At 41.4% G+C, this 17,023-nt stretch overlaps 1 protein-coding gene across 2 annotated transcripts in view; it reads right to left on the bottom strand.

The window, feature by feature from the left end:
- Window positions 1-2,666: 2,666 nt before the first annotated feature.
- The window catches only part of DNAJC27 (DnaJ heat shock protein family (Hsp40) member C27), a 31,293-nt gene continuing 16,936 nt past the window's right edge, over window positions 2,667-17,023 (bottom strand). The window contains exons 5-7 of one of the 2 annotated variants that reach the window (XM_081797113.1): window positions 16,615-16,737; window positions 10,001-10,161; window positions 2,667-6,807 (exon numbers count right to left, since the gene is read on the bottom strand). In XM_081797113.1, the coding sequence (XP_081653239.1) occupies window positions 6,675-6,807; window positions 10,001-10,161; window positions 16,615-16,737 (417 nt within the window). In that variant the 3' untranslated portion in view covers window positions 2,667-6,674. The remainder of the gene's footprint in view (window positions 6,808-10,000; window positions 10,162-16,614; window positions 16,738-17,023) is intronic. The other variant, XM_081797114.1, reaches the window with a different exon arrangement.

Genomic DNA, 17,023 nt, shown 5'->3' with positions numbered 1-17,023 from the left:
AAAAAAAAAAAACAAAAAAACTGTCATCTTACAAATTTATCCTCCTAAAACGTTGCTCTTAGCTGTTTTACATACAGGGGTCCCATGTTGGGAGTTCACCAGAAATATAGGGTTCTGTCCATAAAAAACATTTGACAGATGCTGACTTGGGGCTTTTCTCCTTGCTCCCTGCTACTCAGAATGGAAACGGTTTCTTTAATTTTATTTTCCTTTTGAACCACTAAGATGCTTTGCTCTCTTTAGTTATTTATTTTATTAACCTTTTTGTTCTCTCTCATGCTCTGAAACTAGCAGAATGTTCACATTCCACTGTCTGAGGCCTCTATCATACCAAACTTTTACTGTCTCCTCCCTCAGTAAAATGCTATCATGGGCTGCATTTGCTGGCTTTATAATGATCACCAGCAACTAACTATTTTGGATGCAGAGAGAATAACTTTCTTGAAGTCATATCATCCTTTACAATAGTCAACTGATCAAAATTTTCACTGGGTATCAGAGGTACACATTATTGTTTTAACTAAAACAACTTAAAGTCTAGATATTTCCCCTTCAAATAAATACAACCTTATCAACTGCTTTGGAAAAATACATTAATTATAAATATAAAACATATATAAAAAGACTCCTTAAGTCTGGAACTATCTCCTCTAGGCCAATATGAAAAATTGAGCTTTGGATAATAATAATGATTAAGTTTTCTGAAAAAACCTTAATACAGCATTTTAACAACTCCCATGAAATACAAACATATAGTAGCAATCAGAGCATTAATTCTAAATTGCATATATTGAATACTTCTCAATAAGTGCAAACTTGCCTCTTTGGAAATAAACCTATAGGAAATAAGAAGCCTATAGAAAACAAAAAAGAACCTGGATGCCTGGGTGGCTCACTTGGTTAAGCATCTGCCTTCGCCTCAGGTCATGATCCTGGTGTCCTGAGATCAGTCCTCAGCAGGGAGCCTGCTTCTCTCTCTGCCTGCCACTCCCCCTGCTTGTGCACTCTTTCACTCTCTCTGTGACAAATAAATAAAATCTTTAAAAAAAAGAAAAAAACCCATTTCTTCAAAACTACACACACACACACACACACACACACACACTAGAATGTAAAGTGGCACAGGGCAGGGATTTTTGTTGGTCCTGAGCTCAGTTATACACTCAGTGCCTAGAACAGGCCTAACACACAGTAGGTGCTCAATACATGCATGGCAAATGAACGCTTTAACAATAAAATTTAATTAGGGGCGCCTGGGTGGCTCAGTTGGTTGGGCGACTGCCTTCGGCTCAGGTCATGATCCTGGAGTCCCGGGATCGAGTCCCGCATCGGGCTCCCTGCTCGGCGGGGAGTCTGCTTCTCCCTCTGACCCTCCTCCCTCTCATGCTCTCTGTCTCTCATTCTCTCTGTCTCAAATAAATAAATAAAATCTTAAAAAATAAATAAATAAATAAATAAAATTTAATTAGAAATTTAAGAAATTCCAAGTATTTTGCATCTTAAGTGGACTCTGAAACAAACTGAATAAATCTAATTTTGCTTTTCAGTTTACAACTGGCTACTATTGGGTTAAGACATGGCCAAAGACTCCAACTGAGAAACATCAAGTAATCGGATATATTATAACATAGAAATGTTAACAACATACCTATCAGATGTTGTACCAGGCTATTGACCATAGCTTTCTCGCCCTTGCTTATGATCCTTGAGGTCTACTATCTTCTAATATCTTCTTAGTTTCAAGTAATGGAAAGCAAACTCCAGCTAGCCCAAGCAGGAAACGGGTTGGAGGTCTGTGGGAAGGATTCTGGGGTGGCATAGGGGCTTGGACAACCAGCTCAGGGGACCTCAGGGACTAGAAGGCAAGTCTTTGCCATCAGGACTCTGTCTCTTTATGAATGTCTGCTTCATTCTTTCAGAATGTTTTCCAGGACATTAGAATCACAGTTTCCAGCATCAGCAGGACTCTCCCATCTTACTTCCTCTCCTGAGAGGAAGTTTGTTTTCCCAGCTCTAATGAGAAAGATCCCAGACAAAGATGCCAATTGGTTCAGCTTGGGTGACATTCCCATCTCACGGACCAATCTGGGTGGCTAGGGAGCAAAAGGGTGGCTCAGAGGAGATTTTGGCAGCTCCCCTTGAAAGCATGCTAGCAGTTTGGAGTGAGTAGAGCAGTTCCCCGAAAGAGTGGCGTGTGTTCTCAGGTGAGAACATACATCACTTATAATGAAAATTACAGCCCTCGTGTGAAGGCTCCCGAGAGACACTGCCTTCGGCGGTGGGCCCTGCAAGGCTTTCACTTTCAAATCCGGGGTTCACAGCAGTCTGTTACTTAAGGATTGTTTCCAGGGACCAGTTAACTGAATTAGTAAGTTATTCAGCCGAGAGCTGCATTATTAAAATAGGATGGTAAGTTTCATCTGAATTAAAAAAGCAAACATCATATTAGTATCTTTAAGAGATCAAAACACTTGCACCATGACTTAATAAGGTTAGAATTATCTGATGGACTGATGAATAAAATTTCCTCCATTTCCCAACTGGAAACGCAAGCAAGAGGTCCTCTGTAAGGTCTCAGTTGGTAAGGGACTGGGTTCCTTCTAGATTAGTACGTTTTACATTAAAGACCAGCGTCTCAACAAAAAAGTGCAGCCCACAGACCGGTGTTTGAGTTTTGGCTTTATTTTATAAAAATACACAACTTAAATACATATGACACTCTCTATACAAGACATAAACAACTGTTAGATTTAACATTTTCAGTTATTTCAAAAGAACGTAAATATGTAAATTACCTCGTAAGAGCTAAGGGTTTCTTTTGAGACTCTGCATTCACAGTCAAAGGGGACGAACACCCCACGGGAAATCGATGCAGGACACTAACCCAAACCGTCCAACCTGCAAACAAGTCACTTCACACCAGGGCCTTTTTGGCATGGCCTAATATTGCACTGCTTGTTAGACACAATCTAACTTCCCCACGTCACAAATTTAAGCTTTTGTCTTCTCTAGAAACGTTAAACGGAAAAACCAACGTACAAACGTTACCGACTGTCTTACAATTGTGCTAATACCAAATATGAGAAGTGTGAACATTTGTTCACTTTGCAAACCTTGCAGTGGAAGGTGGATAGCTCTCTTGTGCAGCTAGACTCATTTTCGAAAGTTTTGCAGAAACGTTGGCAGACTCAGAGTGAGCTGGATGCAGTGCGGTGGGGAAGGGAGTGACATTCCAGCACCCACTGAAAGTACCTTTGAGAAGGTCTCTGTCACTGTCAGAGGTAATCGGCACGCAGCTCCACCCTTTCTAACTTGGGCCTGAACTACCTCCCTCCCCCTCGAGGTTCTGTCTCTGTTCTGTGAGGAACTGTGGTACTGATTCAGGGCTGACAGGGGCTGCTTACTTACTCTGGCTTTCTTTCAGAAATCTAGCTGCCTTATCTATGGCTCTTTTAACTAGCAGTGAATTAGATACTGGTTTATGGGTATAAAGAATTACCAGTTGAAAATTTAGTGCATGAGAACACACTAGAGTAAGTTTCCTGAGGTAAATGTAAGCCTTAAAGAACAGTGTGCCACCGACAGGGTTCCAGCAATTTACCCTGGGTAGCAGCACACCACTCGAGGCCTGGACTTCGAAGTTAACAGGCCAAGAGAGCCGAGGACATATGTATGGGAAGACTCGAAATGACAAGGCTGAAGTAGAACTGTTGACAGCTGAGAACATCAATTCCAAAGAAGCCCCAAAGGGGAACAGAGGGAAAAAAGGATGGTGTATTTTAAAGTGTTTAGGTAGGATGGGCAATTAGTTAGAAATGTCTCAAGGGATTTCTAACAAGCTTTAAAACTGTTCATTCTTGATGACTCAGACATGGAAGTAATGGCTTTTATAAGAACTGTCCAAACTTTTTATTTTTTTCTGAAAAGCAAGATTCTCCGTCAAATTTTTTTCTAGCCAGTGGAATGATGCTGCCAGTTGTTACTCTCGGCAATGTATTTTAAAATCCTAACTGGCTGAAGGAATTTCATAAAGTTGAACTACAAAGTACATATTTGCACTGAGAATATAAATTTAGTGCACAGAGGTCTACAAAGTTTTGTATGAAGTTTGTACCAAAAAACTTTGCATTGCAACTCATGCTTTATTATCCCTTAATATTCTACTCAAGGATTATGGCACTCGGACAAATTCTAGGACCCTGAAGCTTAACTTTCTTCTTTTCTTTCTTTTACATAAATGAAGTAGTTCATGGCCATCCTTAACATTAATAATGAAGGTGTTGGGAACTGAGTTCCAAGACCTAAGAACCAAAATCAGGCTAAATTTCAGCAAGTCACTCGCTATACAGGAAAGGAAGCACTAAAGAACTCTGTTGTAACCGCTCATCTGCACAATGTAGTTGAATGAGGTGACCAATCTGGTCTTTAGTAACAGTGATGAAAACTCACAGGCTTCATACAGGGCCACATACTCAGTGAGCTGTCATGTCAATTTGGGCTGACACTACCATGCACAATCCCTCGTTTATTTGAGTCTAGTTCTGTTGTAAGAATAGACCTACATTTAATTACTTTAGGCATGATGAAGGCCTTAAGCAAAATTTAAATTCAGAAGAACGGGAACTGGTTGGACTTTTGCAGTCCCAGAAGCTATTTAAAATTAAAAGTCCAGAGGAAAATCCCCAGGAAATCATGTATTAGACTCAATTAGACTCAATTCGTAAAAAAGAAGCATTTTCAGAATCACCAAGATGAAAAGTCATATAAGAAAACAAGGCTCTGGTTTCCTGACAACAAGCTCAATGCAGCCCAAGTGCAGCCACACAAAGGGAAGCTGCTTTGGAGAGGAGAAGAATCCAGAAGACTGCAGAGGGCTGGAATTAAACCGAAGTGGCTTTTCTTCTTGGGTAGAAGGTGAATGCTATTTGGTGATCAATATGGGATAGCTGTTTAAAATTCACATTCTTTGTACCTTAAAGCCCAATCAGTGCAAGGTGGTCGCAGCTAAAAGTATGAGTAATGTACTGAGATTGACGATATAATGGGTCAAACAGTGGGACCAGTTCTGAAAGCTCTGGAAGAATGGCCAGTCCTAATATACTTGATCTTCATCCATTCCTTGGATATTGAGGAGGAAACTATGGCAAAAGAAAGCATTTCTCTATGTGAAATTAGCTTTCATAATCTATGGTTTAAAAATATTACTATTTAGAAAAATGGAGCCCAAGCAAAAATTAGAGATTCTTCCCACACAGGCCTTAAGATCTCTCCCTCCACCAACACCCAAAGGATCCATACTTGTCTCTGGTCAACCAGGGCTTATAAGGGAGGACTGTAAGGTCAAGGCTCGTAAGGGAGGATGGAAGAGGCAGTGGCCAAAAGCCAGGGATTCAAGAAGAGAAGAATGACAGATGTGGTATATTTAAAAAAAATAAGAGAGAAAGAGAAGAAGAAAAAGAAGGAACTTGTGTAGAGAAGTGAAGAAGAGGCCTGGCTCATGGAGGAGTGCCGCAGGCTTTCCTACCTTTCCGTGGCAAACGACGCAGAGACAGGAAAAGGCAGAAGCCTCACCCACAGGCTCTCCTGGGCATCAGACCAGTCCACGCCAGGCTGGCTGTGCCCTCAGGCCTTGCCCTCGGGGATGTGGACACAAGCGCTCGCGTGAGCTGCAAGCACGTCTGTTGTGGGGTCTGACGCCTGCTTCCCGGGCACACGATGCTCCCTACTGCCGCCAGCCCCGTTCCATGGCTAAAGAGAGGCCCCAGATCCGGGGCAAGACCAGCAGCAGCCAGTGTTCCCAGAACTCGTGGCTGCCACTGTCTCCACTCTCCTAGGACTAACTTGTCTCTCCCCCTGGTGGCTGGAGAAGGGGACAGAGTACATGTCCTCAAAGAGCGCTGCTCAATTTGGAACTGTTTCACCTCGATTCACAGACTTCCAAAGGGCTCTCTCTCAAGAGTTCATTAATTATAGATTGATCGATGGTTCAAATACTACCTAAGGAACTTGTAAAAGGAGCAACTTGCTTGTGAGGTCCCACCAAACTTTCAGGGTTTTGATATTGTTTCCTTCTTTTTTTTTTAAAGATTTTATTTATTTATTTGAGAGAGAGAATAAGATAGAGAGCATGAGAGGGGGGAGGGTCAGAGGGAGAAGCAGACTCCCTGCCGAGCAGGGAGCCCGATGCGGGACTCGATCCCGGGACTCCAGGATCATGACCTGAGCCGAAGGCAGTCGCCCAACCAACTGAGCCACCCAGGCGCCCTGATATTGTTTCCTTCTATTTCTGCTGTCTCCTTCTCCAGTGAACTTTAAAAAAGGAAAAGAAAAAGCGAAAGGGTCCTCCTGTGCCCCTTCCTCCCTCCAGAAACCTCCTGGACTGAGTCAAGTGCGTGAGGAATGCTACCATCACCAAGCTCACAAACGAAGGAGGAACGAAATTCAGATTATTTGGAAACAGGAAATGAACTATACGTACAAGTGGCGCTTGGTTCTCTTCACCGCTCTGTAAAATGTCTGTGAAATGGTCACAGGCACCTGAATTTCTAATTTACAAATAACAACAAGAGAAAAAAGCAGTAAGATTTTTGTGGAGAAAAAAAATTCATGTTGGTTATTTCACTTCTAGGGACAGTTTGTACTTGAGGCCCGCACTTGTCCTTTTCTCTGACTTCCTACTTGATGTTTTTCAGGAGGGCTGTCCGGGCATTCACAACCGCTTTGAAGGCATCTTCACTACCAGGCGCCACGCACTTGTCAGGGTGAAGCAGTACGGCGAGTTTCCGATAGGCTTTGTTGACTTCATCCCTATGAGAAAGAAGCCAAGCTCTATGTCAGTGACAGGGTCAGCCCCCACCCACGGCAGTTTGGCTGTCTGGACTTACATCACATCTCTTGCAGTGAGCATCTCCCAAATCATCACTACCTTTTCTCAAAAGTGGGACTAAAGGACTCGGAGACAAACAATAAACAAATAAATAATACGTTACCGACAAGTAGAAAAAGAAATACAATGTGGAGTATCGACACACCAAGAAAATGCCTGGTAAAAGAATGATTCATGGAAAGGTCCTTGGCACAGAACAGGCATCCAGCAAATCTTTGCTGATTGAAGCAATGAGGGCATGGGGTGATCGGGGAAGGCCTCTGGGGTGGGGTTCTGAAGGAAGTGTGGAAACAGCGCAACTGGGAGAGAGCCGGCAGAGACTAAGAACTAGGAACAGCATGGCCACGGCATGAAGTTCCACGAGGACACTGCTGGGGGGTAACAAAAACAAATTTGGGGGGCACCTGGGTGGCTCTGTCATTAAGCGTCTGCCTTCGGCTCAGGTCATGATCCCAGGGTCCTGGGATTGAGCCCCGCATTGGGCTCCCTGCTTGGCGGGAAGCCTGCTTCTCCCTCTCCTACTCCCCCCTGCTTGTGTTCCCTCTTTCGCTGTTTCTCTCTCTGTCAAATAAGTAAGTGAAATCTTAAAAAAAAAGAAAAAAGAAAAACAAAGTTGGCCAGGAAGCAGGGGTCAGTAAGAGAAGGGCCTTGAAATCAAAACAACAACAAAGTAGATTTGATAAACAATGATATCAGTAGGTGTTTCATGACAAAAAAAAGGTGCTGAGAAAGCCGTTTCTTGAAGTTAGGAGATGGGTAGGAGGTTGTTACGAGAAGCCAAGCATGAGTACAAGAGTCTGGATCAAGAGTGGCTAAGAGATAACACACAGAAAGAATCGGCAGAAGCAGGTGATGAGCTGGATAAACAGAGGGAGGAGATGGAAGAAAAGGGACTGAAATGAGTTCCAGGGTCAGGGGGACACTGAGGCTCAGGGAAGATGGTGACACCATTGATCTAGTAAGGGATGCTGCAGATGGGGGTACCTGAGAGCTCCAGCGAGCTCCTGAGACCGAAGAAGAAACAAAAGAGAAGAGAACATTACCCAGAGAGGAAAGGGGCAATACAGTGAGTGTTTCCCAAAGAGCAGGAGAGCTCCAGGAGGGGTCTTTAGGCTTCTGAGCTCTTCACAAGCAGGGACTGGCTGGGGAGGAGCCTGGAGACCACCTGCCCCTCTCCCTGCTCTTCATCATCCTCTGGTGTCAGGCCTCCAGAAGCTTCTAAGTACCCAGCTCCTCCTCTGGTCAGATTTAGCTCTGTCCTTACCAGATAGTTTGACTTCCTACCTTCTTTTTGTAATTTAGGGCTCCAGTTATCCTATAAGCCTGGATATGGTGCTTTCCCAAATGCCCTAGCTTTTCTCCTTTATGTTTTATCAGAAGGATTTCTATTTGGCTCTCTGAATTAGAGAGATAATCTTTGATTGTCTTGCATGTGATGGAACGTCTTGGGTGTCCACTTGGAAAGACTGAGGTCATAGGGCCATGTTCATAGTCCTCTAGGTTTGGGGAAGGCTTTTTCTGCTTTCTGCTCTTAAACAAATCCTGAATTCGCTTGTTCTGAAACATGCATTGGCCTTTTTTACATAGATAATTTTGATATTAACTAACAAGAATCATATTCTCCCTCTCTGAAGAAATTCAAATTGCCAGAATTCTTCTCCAAAATAACAAATGTATTAACAAATACATTTAACAAAGTAACAAATATATTAATTCTGCTGAAGATGAAGATTTTCTTAACGTTCAGGAACAGTAAACATGGCACTGAACAAACATTAAAACTCTTTATAACTTTAAAACACTGTTTTTAGGTTCTGCTCAAATGTGCTCACTGCCATACGAAATTAGACCCAGAAAAACAGTAAGAGAAGCACATGCTTATACTGGTCAGTGATAGAGAACTTATGGAGGTCCCATACATTTTGATAGATTCCAGTTAACATAGTAAACAAATAAGGAATTTTCCTTAATAAACAATGTTCTAAGTTAACTAATAAGTAAAGTTTCTTCCTTTTAGAGCCAATCTCCCTTGGAGGTGAAACAGAAGACGTTAGAATGAGACTATGGAAATCCAAAAGGACATTTAAAAGAGACCAATTAACTGTGCTATATACACAAGATCATCCGAACTGTTCATGTGTTTAAAACCTTTTTTGTAAGGCCTGGCAAGTTGAGGTGACCAATAACTGTCTTCCTCTTCCCCTGCCCTCTCGCCTTCTGGGCTTGAAGATAGGCTATGAGACCAAAATGGCAAAGAGAAACTTAATGCCATTGGTACCAACAAGGCATTTCAATACGTACTGTTTTTTTGTGGGAATCAAGGTGACAAAGTAGAAAGGAAGAAGAATGGGGAGGAAAGTTATGGTGCAAAATAAAAAGATCTGAGAACACTTATAATTACAATAAAAATCATAATATGTACAGTAACAGAAGTGTTCTACTGTTAAAAGTTATATAACCATACCGAACAAGGATTTATTCTTGCACAAGCAACAAAGAATAGCGATTGTATTTCTCTTCCTCCCAAATATTTCTTTCGGCTAAAAATAAAACCATTTAACGTTAAGTTCATACACAGACGAGGACCTAGCAGGATTCTGAGGGCCACAGAAAGAGACAGAGCCAGGCAGACACACAGTGTTCAAGGTCAAGAACCAATTCTACCACTAACTCCTAGGGTCCTTGAACATGTGTTTAGTCTTGCTGAATTCCAGTTTTCTCACCTAAAAAAACGAAATGTCTGGATAAGTTGCTAACATTCTTTTCCTCTTCTAAAATTCTATGATTTAAGAATTCTCTTTTGTAAGGTATTTTTTTAAGGTTACATCTGCTTCAAGGCTCCTATTCAACACAGACAAAAGCAGAGCACACCATTCCAGAAAGTACTCATGCACATACACTACAGAGTTCCTTCACCAGGCCACTGTACCCTCTACTTTGTTTCTCTGGCATTCAGTCAATTCCCTGAAGAAGAGTTATTACATAATCTAATGCATTTCCACACATTTTCATATTTCCAGCCAATTACAAGAAGATATATCAGACCTACGATATTGACAGCTGAGTTTTTCTCCAGGCTAGAACTCAGGACTAATATCCTAGAGCATTGCTTACCTTGAGGCCCCAGGTTTGACTCCCAACATGTCCCAACTGTCTTTACTGTTTCGAATTCTGCGAATGGTGTCTGCTTGTTCTTTGCTGAAGCTAGCACTGCTATTCGTGAAAGGACGTTTCCCGCCATTTTCACATAAATCAACTATGGATACATAAAAGGTCTGCAAAAAGAAATCATCCCAGAGTAGAACTGATTTTATGAAAATTGCAATTCCTTTTAAGCAGAACTTAAAGAATTTTAATATATTCCAATAACTTAAAATTCACCATAAAGCAAATACGCAGTTTGGAAGATTTTTTTCTTTTATCCTGTGTGTTTATGTGTGTATGCACAAGCTTGTGTGTTTTTTTTAAGCACATAAAAGTGTAAGGAATAAAATTTAAATGGCTCATAATCCTACTCTCAAATAACCACACTTGAAGTTAAAAGGTAGTAGATGAACACTGTTAGAAAAATTCAAATAGTAAATAAAAATGTAAAATGAAAACTGTCCCCCTGCCCCTCAAGTTCCTCTCCTTGAAGTAACCATTGTTAATATTTTTTTAGTATCTTTCCAGAAAAATTTTCTATCAGAATACCAGTACATCCACTTACACACTAAACATTGACATAAAAGAAAGCAGATTAAACATACTGCTTAGGGCGCCTGGGTGGCTCAGTTGGTTAAGCGACTGCCTTCGGCTCAGGTCATGATCCTGGAGTCCCGGGATCGAGTCCTGCATCGGGCTCCCTGCTCGGCGGGGCGTCTGCTTCTCCCTCTCCCGCTCCCCCCTCTTGTGCTCTTTCTCTCTCTCACTCTCTCAAATAAATAAATAAAATCTTTAAAAAAAAAATAAAAAAAAATCGGGCGCCTGGGTGGCTCAGTTGGTTAAGCGACTGCCTTCAGCTCAGGTCATGATCCTGGAGTCCCGGGATCGAGTCCCACATCGGGCTCCCTGCTCAGCAGGGAGTCTGCTTCTCCCTCTGCCCTCTTCCCTCTCATGCTCTCTGTCTCTCATTCTCTCTCTCTCAAATAAATAAATAAAATCTTTAAAAAAAATAAATAAATAAATAAATAAATAATAAAAAAAAAAAACATACTGCTTAGCTCCTCGCATTTTTTTCACATAAAAATACAGGGGTACCTGGCTGTTTTAGTTGGTAGAGTGTGCAACTCTTGATTTTGGGGTTGTGGATTTGAGCCCCACATTGGGTATAGAGATTACTTTAAAAAGTAAAATCTTGGGGCGCCTGGGTGGCTCAGTCATTAAGCGTCTGCCTTCGGCTCAGGTCATGGTCCCACGGTCCTGGGATCGAGCCCTCCATCGGGCTCCCTGCTCCGCGGGTAGCCTGCTTCTCGCTCTCCCACTCCCCCTGCTTGTGTTCCCTCTCTCGCTGTGTCTCTCTCTGTCAAATAAATAAAAAATCTTAAAATAAAATAAAATAAAATAAAATCGTTTAAAAAAATACATCTTGGACTCTCTCTCTAGAGAGAAAGTACATATAGACACTTTCTTCATCCTTTTTAATGACTGTTCAGTATTTCACTGTGTGACTATATCTTAATTTATTTAAACAACTCCATATTTTCTTAGGCAAGTCAATTGTTTCCAGGTTTTGCTACTACACACAGTGCTTTAATGAATACTTTGTGTGCGTGCGTGCATGTCTGTGTGTGTGTGTGTGTGTGCACACTTGTGGAGATACTGCTTTAGGATAAATTCCTAAATGGAGAAGTACCAAATAACAGTGTACAGGCATTTTAATCTTTGATTTTGACAACCTTCCCATAAAACAGCTGTGCCAGTTTACAGCCCCACCACAGTGTCAGACAAGGATTCCTCTACCCCCTGGTCGCTCTGGGGCATTCTCGTACAGCCTCACTTTTGGCAAGCCTCTGTGTAGCACGCAGTTTGGATTTGAGTTCCTTTAAATTATAAGTGAAACTGAATGTCTCTTCATATGCTTAGTGCTTTTCTTTTTTCTGTAAATTATTCAGATTCTTTGCCTATTTTTTTGATGTTTTTCGAAGTGAAAACTATTTTTTGATCCTGCTCATACTTCATACTCTGTGCACTGTTACTTTTGTTAGATAACTTTGCTCAAAAGACTCATTTAATACACTATACTGCTTTTAAGTTGAAAATCTCTTTTTTAATCTCTTCCTCTTCTTTTTCAGATATTTCCATAGCTCCTGTTACTGTCTAAAATTTTTCTATTTCTTAGACTCCTCCTTCTTATCTCTGGTAATAGCTAATAGACTTGGCAACCTAAACAAGAAGCCTTGATTTGTGAGGAGGGTGCCAAAGGAAAAGCCACTAGATACCAAGACAGAAGTAGAGTTAACATGATTTAGTCCATCTTACTCTCTGTTCACAATGTGAATAAGACAAAACTAAGTTCCTTTCTGACATAAAGTGTCTATAAGTTTATAGGAAACAAAAAATATTAAATTGAACCAGCAGGAAAGCACTCTTCCAAGTGTTTGCTTACATAATAGTTTTATTACATTCCTTGTTAGCCTGTTTTTAAACAGACTAATTTATCCATTAGTGCAACCCAAGATGTATCTGAAAGGATAAAAACAACCTAAACGTCATCACAGTTCATAGATGTTTGCTTGTGCTCTGTATCAGTAAGGTTTTCTTCCAGTTTATAAGTTAAACTAAAATATAAACACTCACAGACTTCTGAGGACACAAGTATTCACTCATAACACACATGGTTTAGAAGGGCCAGCTGTCGGGTGCCTGGGGGGCTCAGCTGGTTAAGCGACTGCCTTCGGCTCAGGTCATGATCCTGGAGTCCCGGGATCGAGTCCCGCATCGGGCTCCCTGCTCAGCGGGGAGCCTGCTTCTCCCTCTGACCCTCCCCCCTCGCATGTGCTCTCTCTCATTCTCTCTCTCAAATAAATAAATAAAATCTTAAAAAAAAACAAACAAACAAAAAAGAAGGGCCAGCTGTAGTGTGGCATACAGAACAGTAGAACTGAAGTCAAGAGTCTATTTACATTCCATGTCTGAGTTCCCGCCATGATGGAGTGATGGGTACCGGACTAGAACTTCTGCCATAAACTACTATCAAAATGGACAAATATATGAAGCAACTATTTTCAGGTAGTGGACAACAGCAAGTGCAATACTGCCACTTGGTTTTCTACCTGGAGTCCATTTCCTGGCCATGTCACAGAGAGCTGGTCTGAGCAGTCCCAAAGTCCCACTGAATTAAAGAGACAGAGATCAGAAGTTAAGGATATTGAAGTGACTAAAATCTGCAGAGTAGGGCATTGGAGAGGAAGGAGCAATGCCGAGTTGGGCCCCAGAAGTCCATGTGAGGGTTCCCCACTAAACTGTAGCTGAGGTCTAGGCTATACATACATAGGGTGAGATCACCTGAGGCTTACCATGGGATTGAGAATAGAACCAATACACTAGAGGTCTAGTGGTGCTTTGGGAAGAGGCATTCCGGAAACACTACAGTTTGACCTTGCCAGAGTGCAGAGGTTGCCTTACCACCTCGTTAGCACCCCTAGTATCTAGCTAAGACACCACAGAAAGACTATGGCTTGGTAGTAGACTCATCCTGACAAAACCTAAAACCAAGAGCTGACAAGATCTGCAAAGGAGACAGAATTTGAAGGCTGAGTTCTAACAAATTAGAAGAGCTTGGGCAACACTTTGGGCTTCCTTCAGATCCTTGCTATGAAAGCAAAAAACCAAGCCCATGCAAGTTGAATGTAATCTGTCAGTAATTGCCCACTGAAATAAGAACAATATTCTGCTGAGGAAAATAAAGAACTTAGAGCTTCTACAATGTATTATCCACAACGTCTGGTGTTCAATCAAAAAGCACTACTCATACAACGACACAAGAAAATGTGATCTATAGTCAGGGAAAAAAAAAGCTGGCAATAGGAACTGGACACAAGATGGTTCAGATATTGGACTTAGCAGAGAAAGAATTTAAAGGATCTAAAATATACATATATTTTTAAAAGATTTTATTTATTTATTTGACAGACAGAGACACAGCAAGAGAGGGAACACAAGCAGGGGGAGTGGGAGAGGGAGAAGCAGGCCTCCCGCTGAGCAGGGAGCCCGATGCGGGGCTCGATCCCAGGACCCTGGGATCATGACCTGAGCCGAAGGCAGACGCCCAACGACTGAGCCACCCAGGCGCCCCAGGAGCTAAAAAAATATTATAAATATTTCAAAGAAGTAAAGAAAAACATAGTCTTAATAAGTGAACAGATAGAGGATCTCAGCAGAGAACCAGGAACTACACAAGAAAATCAAATGCAAATTCTAGGACTGAAAAGTAGTGAATTGAAAAATTCACTCAGGGGGCGCCTGGGTGGCTCAGTTGGTTAAGCGACTGCCTTCGGCTCAGGTCATGATCCTGGAGTCCCTGGATCGAGTCCCGCATCGGGCTCCCTGCTCGGCAGGGTGTCTGCTTCTCCCTCTGACCCTCCCCCGTCTCATGTACTCACTCTCTCTCATTCTCTCTCTCAAATAAATAAATAAAATCTTTTAAAAAAAAAAAAAAAGAAAAATTCACTCAGTGGATTTAAAAGCAGTTGAAAGACCAATAGAGACTATGTGATCTGAAAAAATAGAGAAAAAGGAAAGAAAAATAACATAGTTTCAAGGATGTGGGACAAAATCAAATGGCCTAATATACATGTAACTGGAGTCCAGGAAGGAAAAGAGTGAAAATAAAGCGAAAAAATTTTTGAACAAATTATGGTGAAAAACACCTGCCTAGCTATCTGAGAAACTCAACAAACACCAAGGAGGATAAATATAAAGAGAACCGTATCCAGACACACAGTCCAAAGCTGAAAGCCAAAGATAAAGAAAAACTCTTGTAAGTGGCTAGAGGGGGGAAAAAAAAAACCCAACACATTATGCACAAAAGAATAAGAGTAAGAATAGGTGCTAACATCTCATGAGTTGCAGGAGAGGCCAGAAGAGAATGGACCAACATATTTAAAGTGCTGAAAGAAATTTAATCTTCAACAGTCATTATTTATACCCCTTGGACAAGTCACTTCACTACTCTTAGATGTTATAACATCTGAAATGGGAATAAAACCTGCCACATAAAGTCTCAAATGAGATGAAACATGTACACTTCTCCAGAATTGTAAAACAACATTCAAATGATTAAGTATCATTATTGCACATAAATAGGTACAAACTCACACAGGTTCATGTACTCAATAGAATAGAGAGTGTGGCAAGTCAATATCAACCTTATTTGGTCTTGAAATGGAAGCTACTGATGCCCAATTTAGCCTGTCAGCCAAGGATGAAACCTGTCTTCTAATAGGGGTGGTGACATCTTAAGAGAAAGAAATTCAGCATAAAAGATTAAATAAAATCCCACTCAATAATTAAGAACAACTCTTTATAGTATAGCTACATTATCTAAAATGCTAAAAATTCCCAAAATATCAGATATATTCGTAAGAAAAAAATGCATAATTCATGCCACCACTTACTTCCAAATGTATCTGTAATTAAGAGTTGACTTTATAATTTATTGTTTAAAAAAAGCCTTGTTCTGGGGGCACCTGGGGGGTGCGGTTGGTTAAGCATCCGAATCTTGGTTTCGGCTCAGGTGGTGATCTCAGAGTCATGAGATCAAGCTCCATGTCGGGCCATGTGCTCAGCTCGGAGTCTGCTTGAGTTTCTCTCTCTCCCTGTCCCTGTGCCCCTCCTGCTCATTCTCTCTCTTTCTCTCTCTCTAAAATAAATAAATAAATCTTTAAAAAAACAAATAAACAAAAACCCTTGTTCTGGGCCCCCAGTGGTTCAGTCGGTTAAGTGTCCGACTCTTGATTTCAGCTCAGGTCATGATCTCAGGGTTGTGAGCTCGAGCCCACATCGGGCTCTATGTTGGGCATGGAGCCTGCTTCAGGTTTTCTCTCCCTCTGCACCTCCCCCATCCCTCTCTAAAAAAATATAAATAAATAAATAAACCTTGTTCCCTTAAAATCATTCAAGATTAGTAATTTTTAAAAAATCACCGTCCATTCAGGTTGCAATATGAGTGCATCCTTCCATTGCCTACTTGGTGGGTAAGACCTTATTTTTATGTGTGACTGGCTGGACTCTGCAATGCCAGTCTCCTATTCTCTAACTGCACCCCTACAATATAGAATTATATTAGCTATGGCAAGGCAATTTTGCCAGAGTAATGCTTCCATCTAACCATGCAAATGTAACACCATTAACCAAAGGTAGTTTTAAAGAAAACCTTTGTTCTACTGTAAGTATATAATAACTGTTGTTAAACTTGATGATCGTCAGAATCACCTGGAAAGCTTTTTCAAAATATAGATTCCTGAGCTCCATCACAGCACTAAGCTTCCAGTAGGTCTGGAGCCCAGAAATCTGTATTTTGAAGAATTTCCCAAAGTACTTCTGATGATCAGCCAGGTCTGGTCTCAAGTATGCAGCAGGCAGATACCACACACACACACTCTCTCTCTCTTAATCTTTTTCTTACCAGCTTCTGAAAAGAACGAGCTTATTCTAATAAGATATTCCTATTACATTTTTGCTTCTCATAATTTAAACTAAAATTTGGCATGGTCAGCCTTGGAACGAACAAAACAATGCTAGCTTACCTGGAACATCTCATTGATTCCTTCTCCAGTTTGTGCTGAAGTTTCAAAGTACAGGAACCCCTTGCTTTCGGCCCACAGACGCCCTTCACTTTCATCTACACAGCGGTGCTTGGTACAGTCAATCTGAAATAGCAAGTTGGGGGGCAGAGAGAAGACCCCAACCTTGACCCCCTAGTATAGACCCTGTGAGGTTTTCATCAATCCTTTACTGAGGCAAAAACTACTCTTAAATGAATGCCAGCACTAGTATAAACAATTATGAGGACCCAAAGAGACAAAAAAATTTTGCCAATATTGAACATAGACTGATTTTCTGTGGCAAAATGACAAGTGCTGCTCCCACGCTTCCCACTTTATCCTTTAAGAAAACTGCTCCTCACCTCTGTGAAAGTTGGCTTCATGATATCTC

The sequence above is a fragment of the Leptonychotes weddellii genome, chromosome 10, assembly GCF_054177405.1.
Source record: "Leptonychotes weddellii isolate Sample4059 chromosome 10, ASM5417740v2, whole genome shotgun sequence".
Taxonomy (NCBI): domain Eukaryota; kingdom Metazoa; phylum Chordata; class Mammalia; order Carnivora; family Phocidae; genus Leptonychotes; species Leptonychotes weddellii.
The sequence above is the reverse complement of the archived record's forward strand: the minus strand, read 5'-3'. Positions and strand labels throughout refer to the sequence as shown.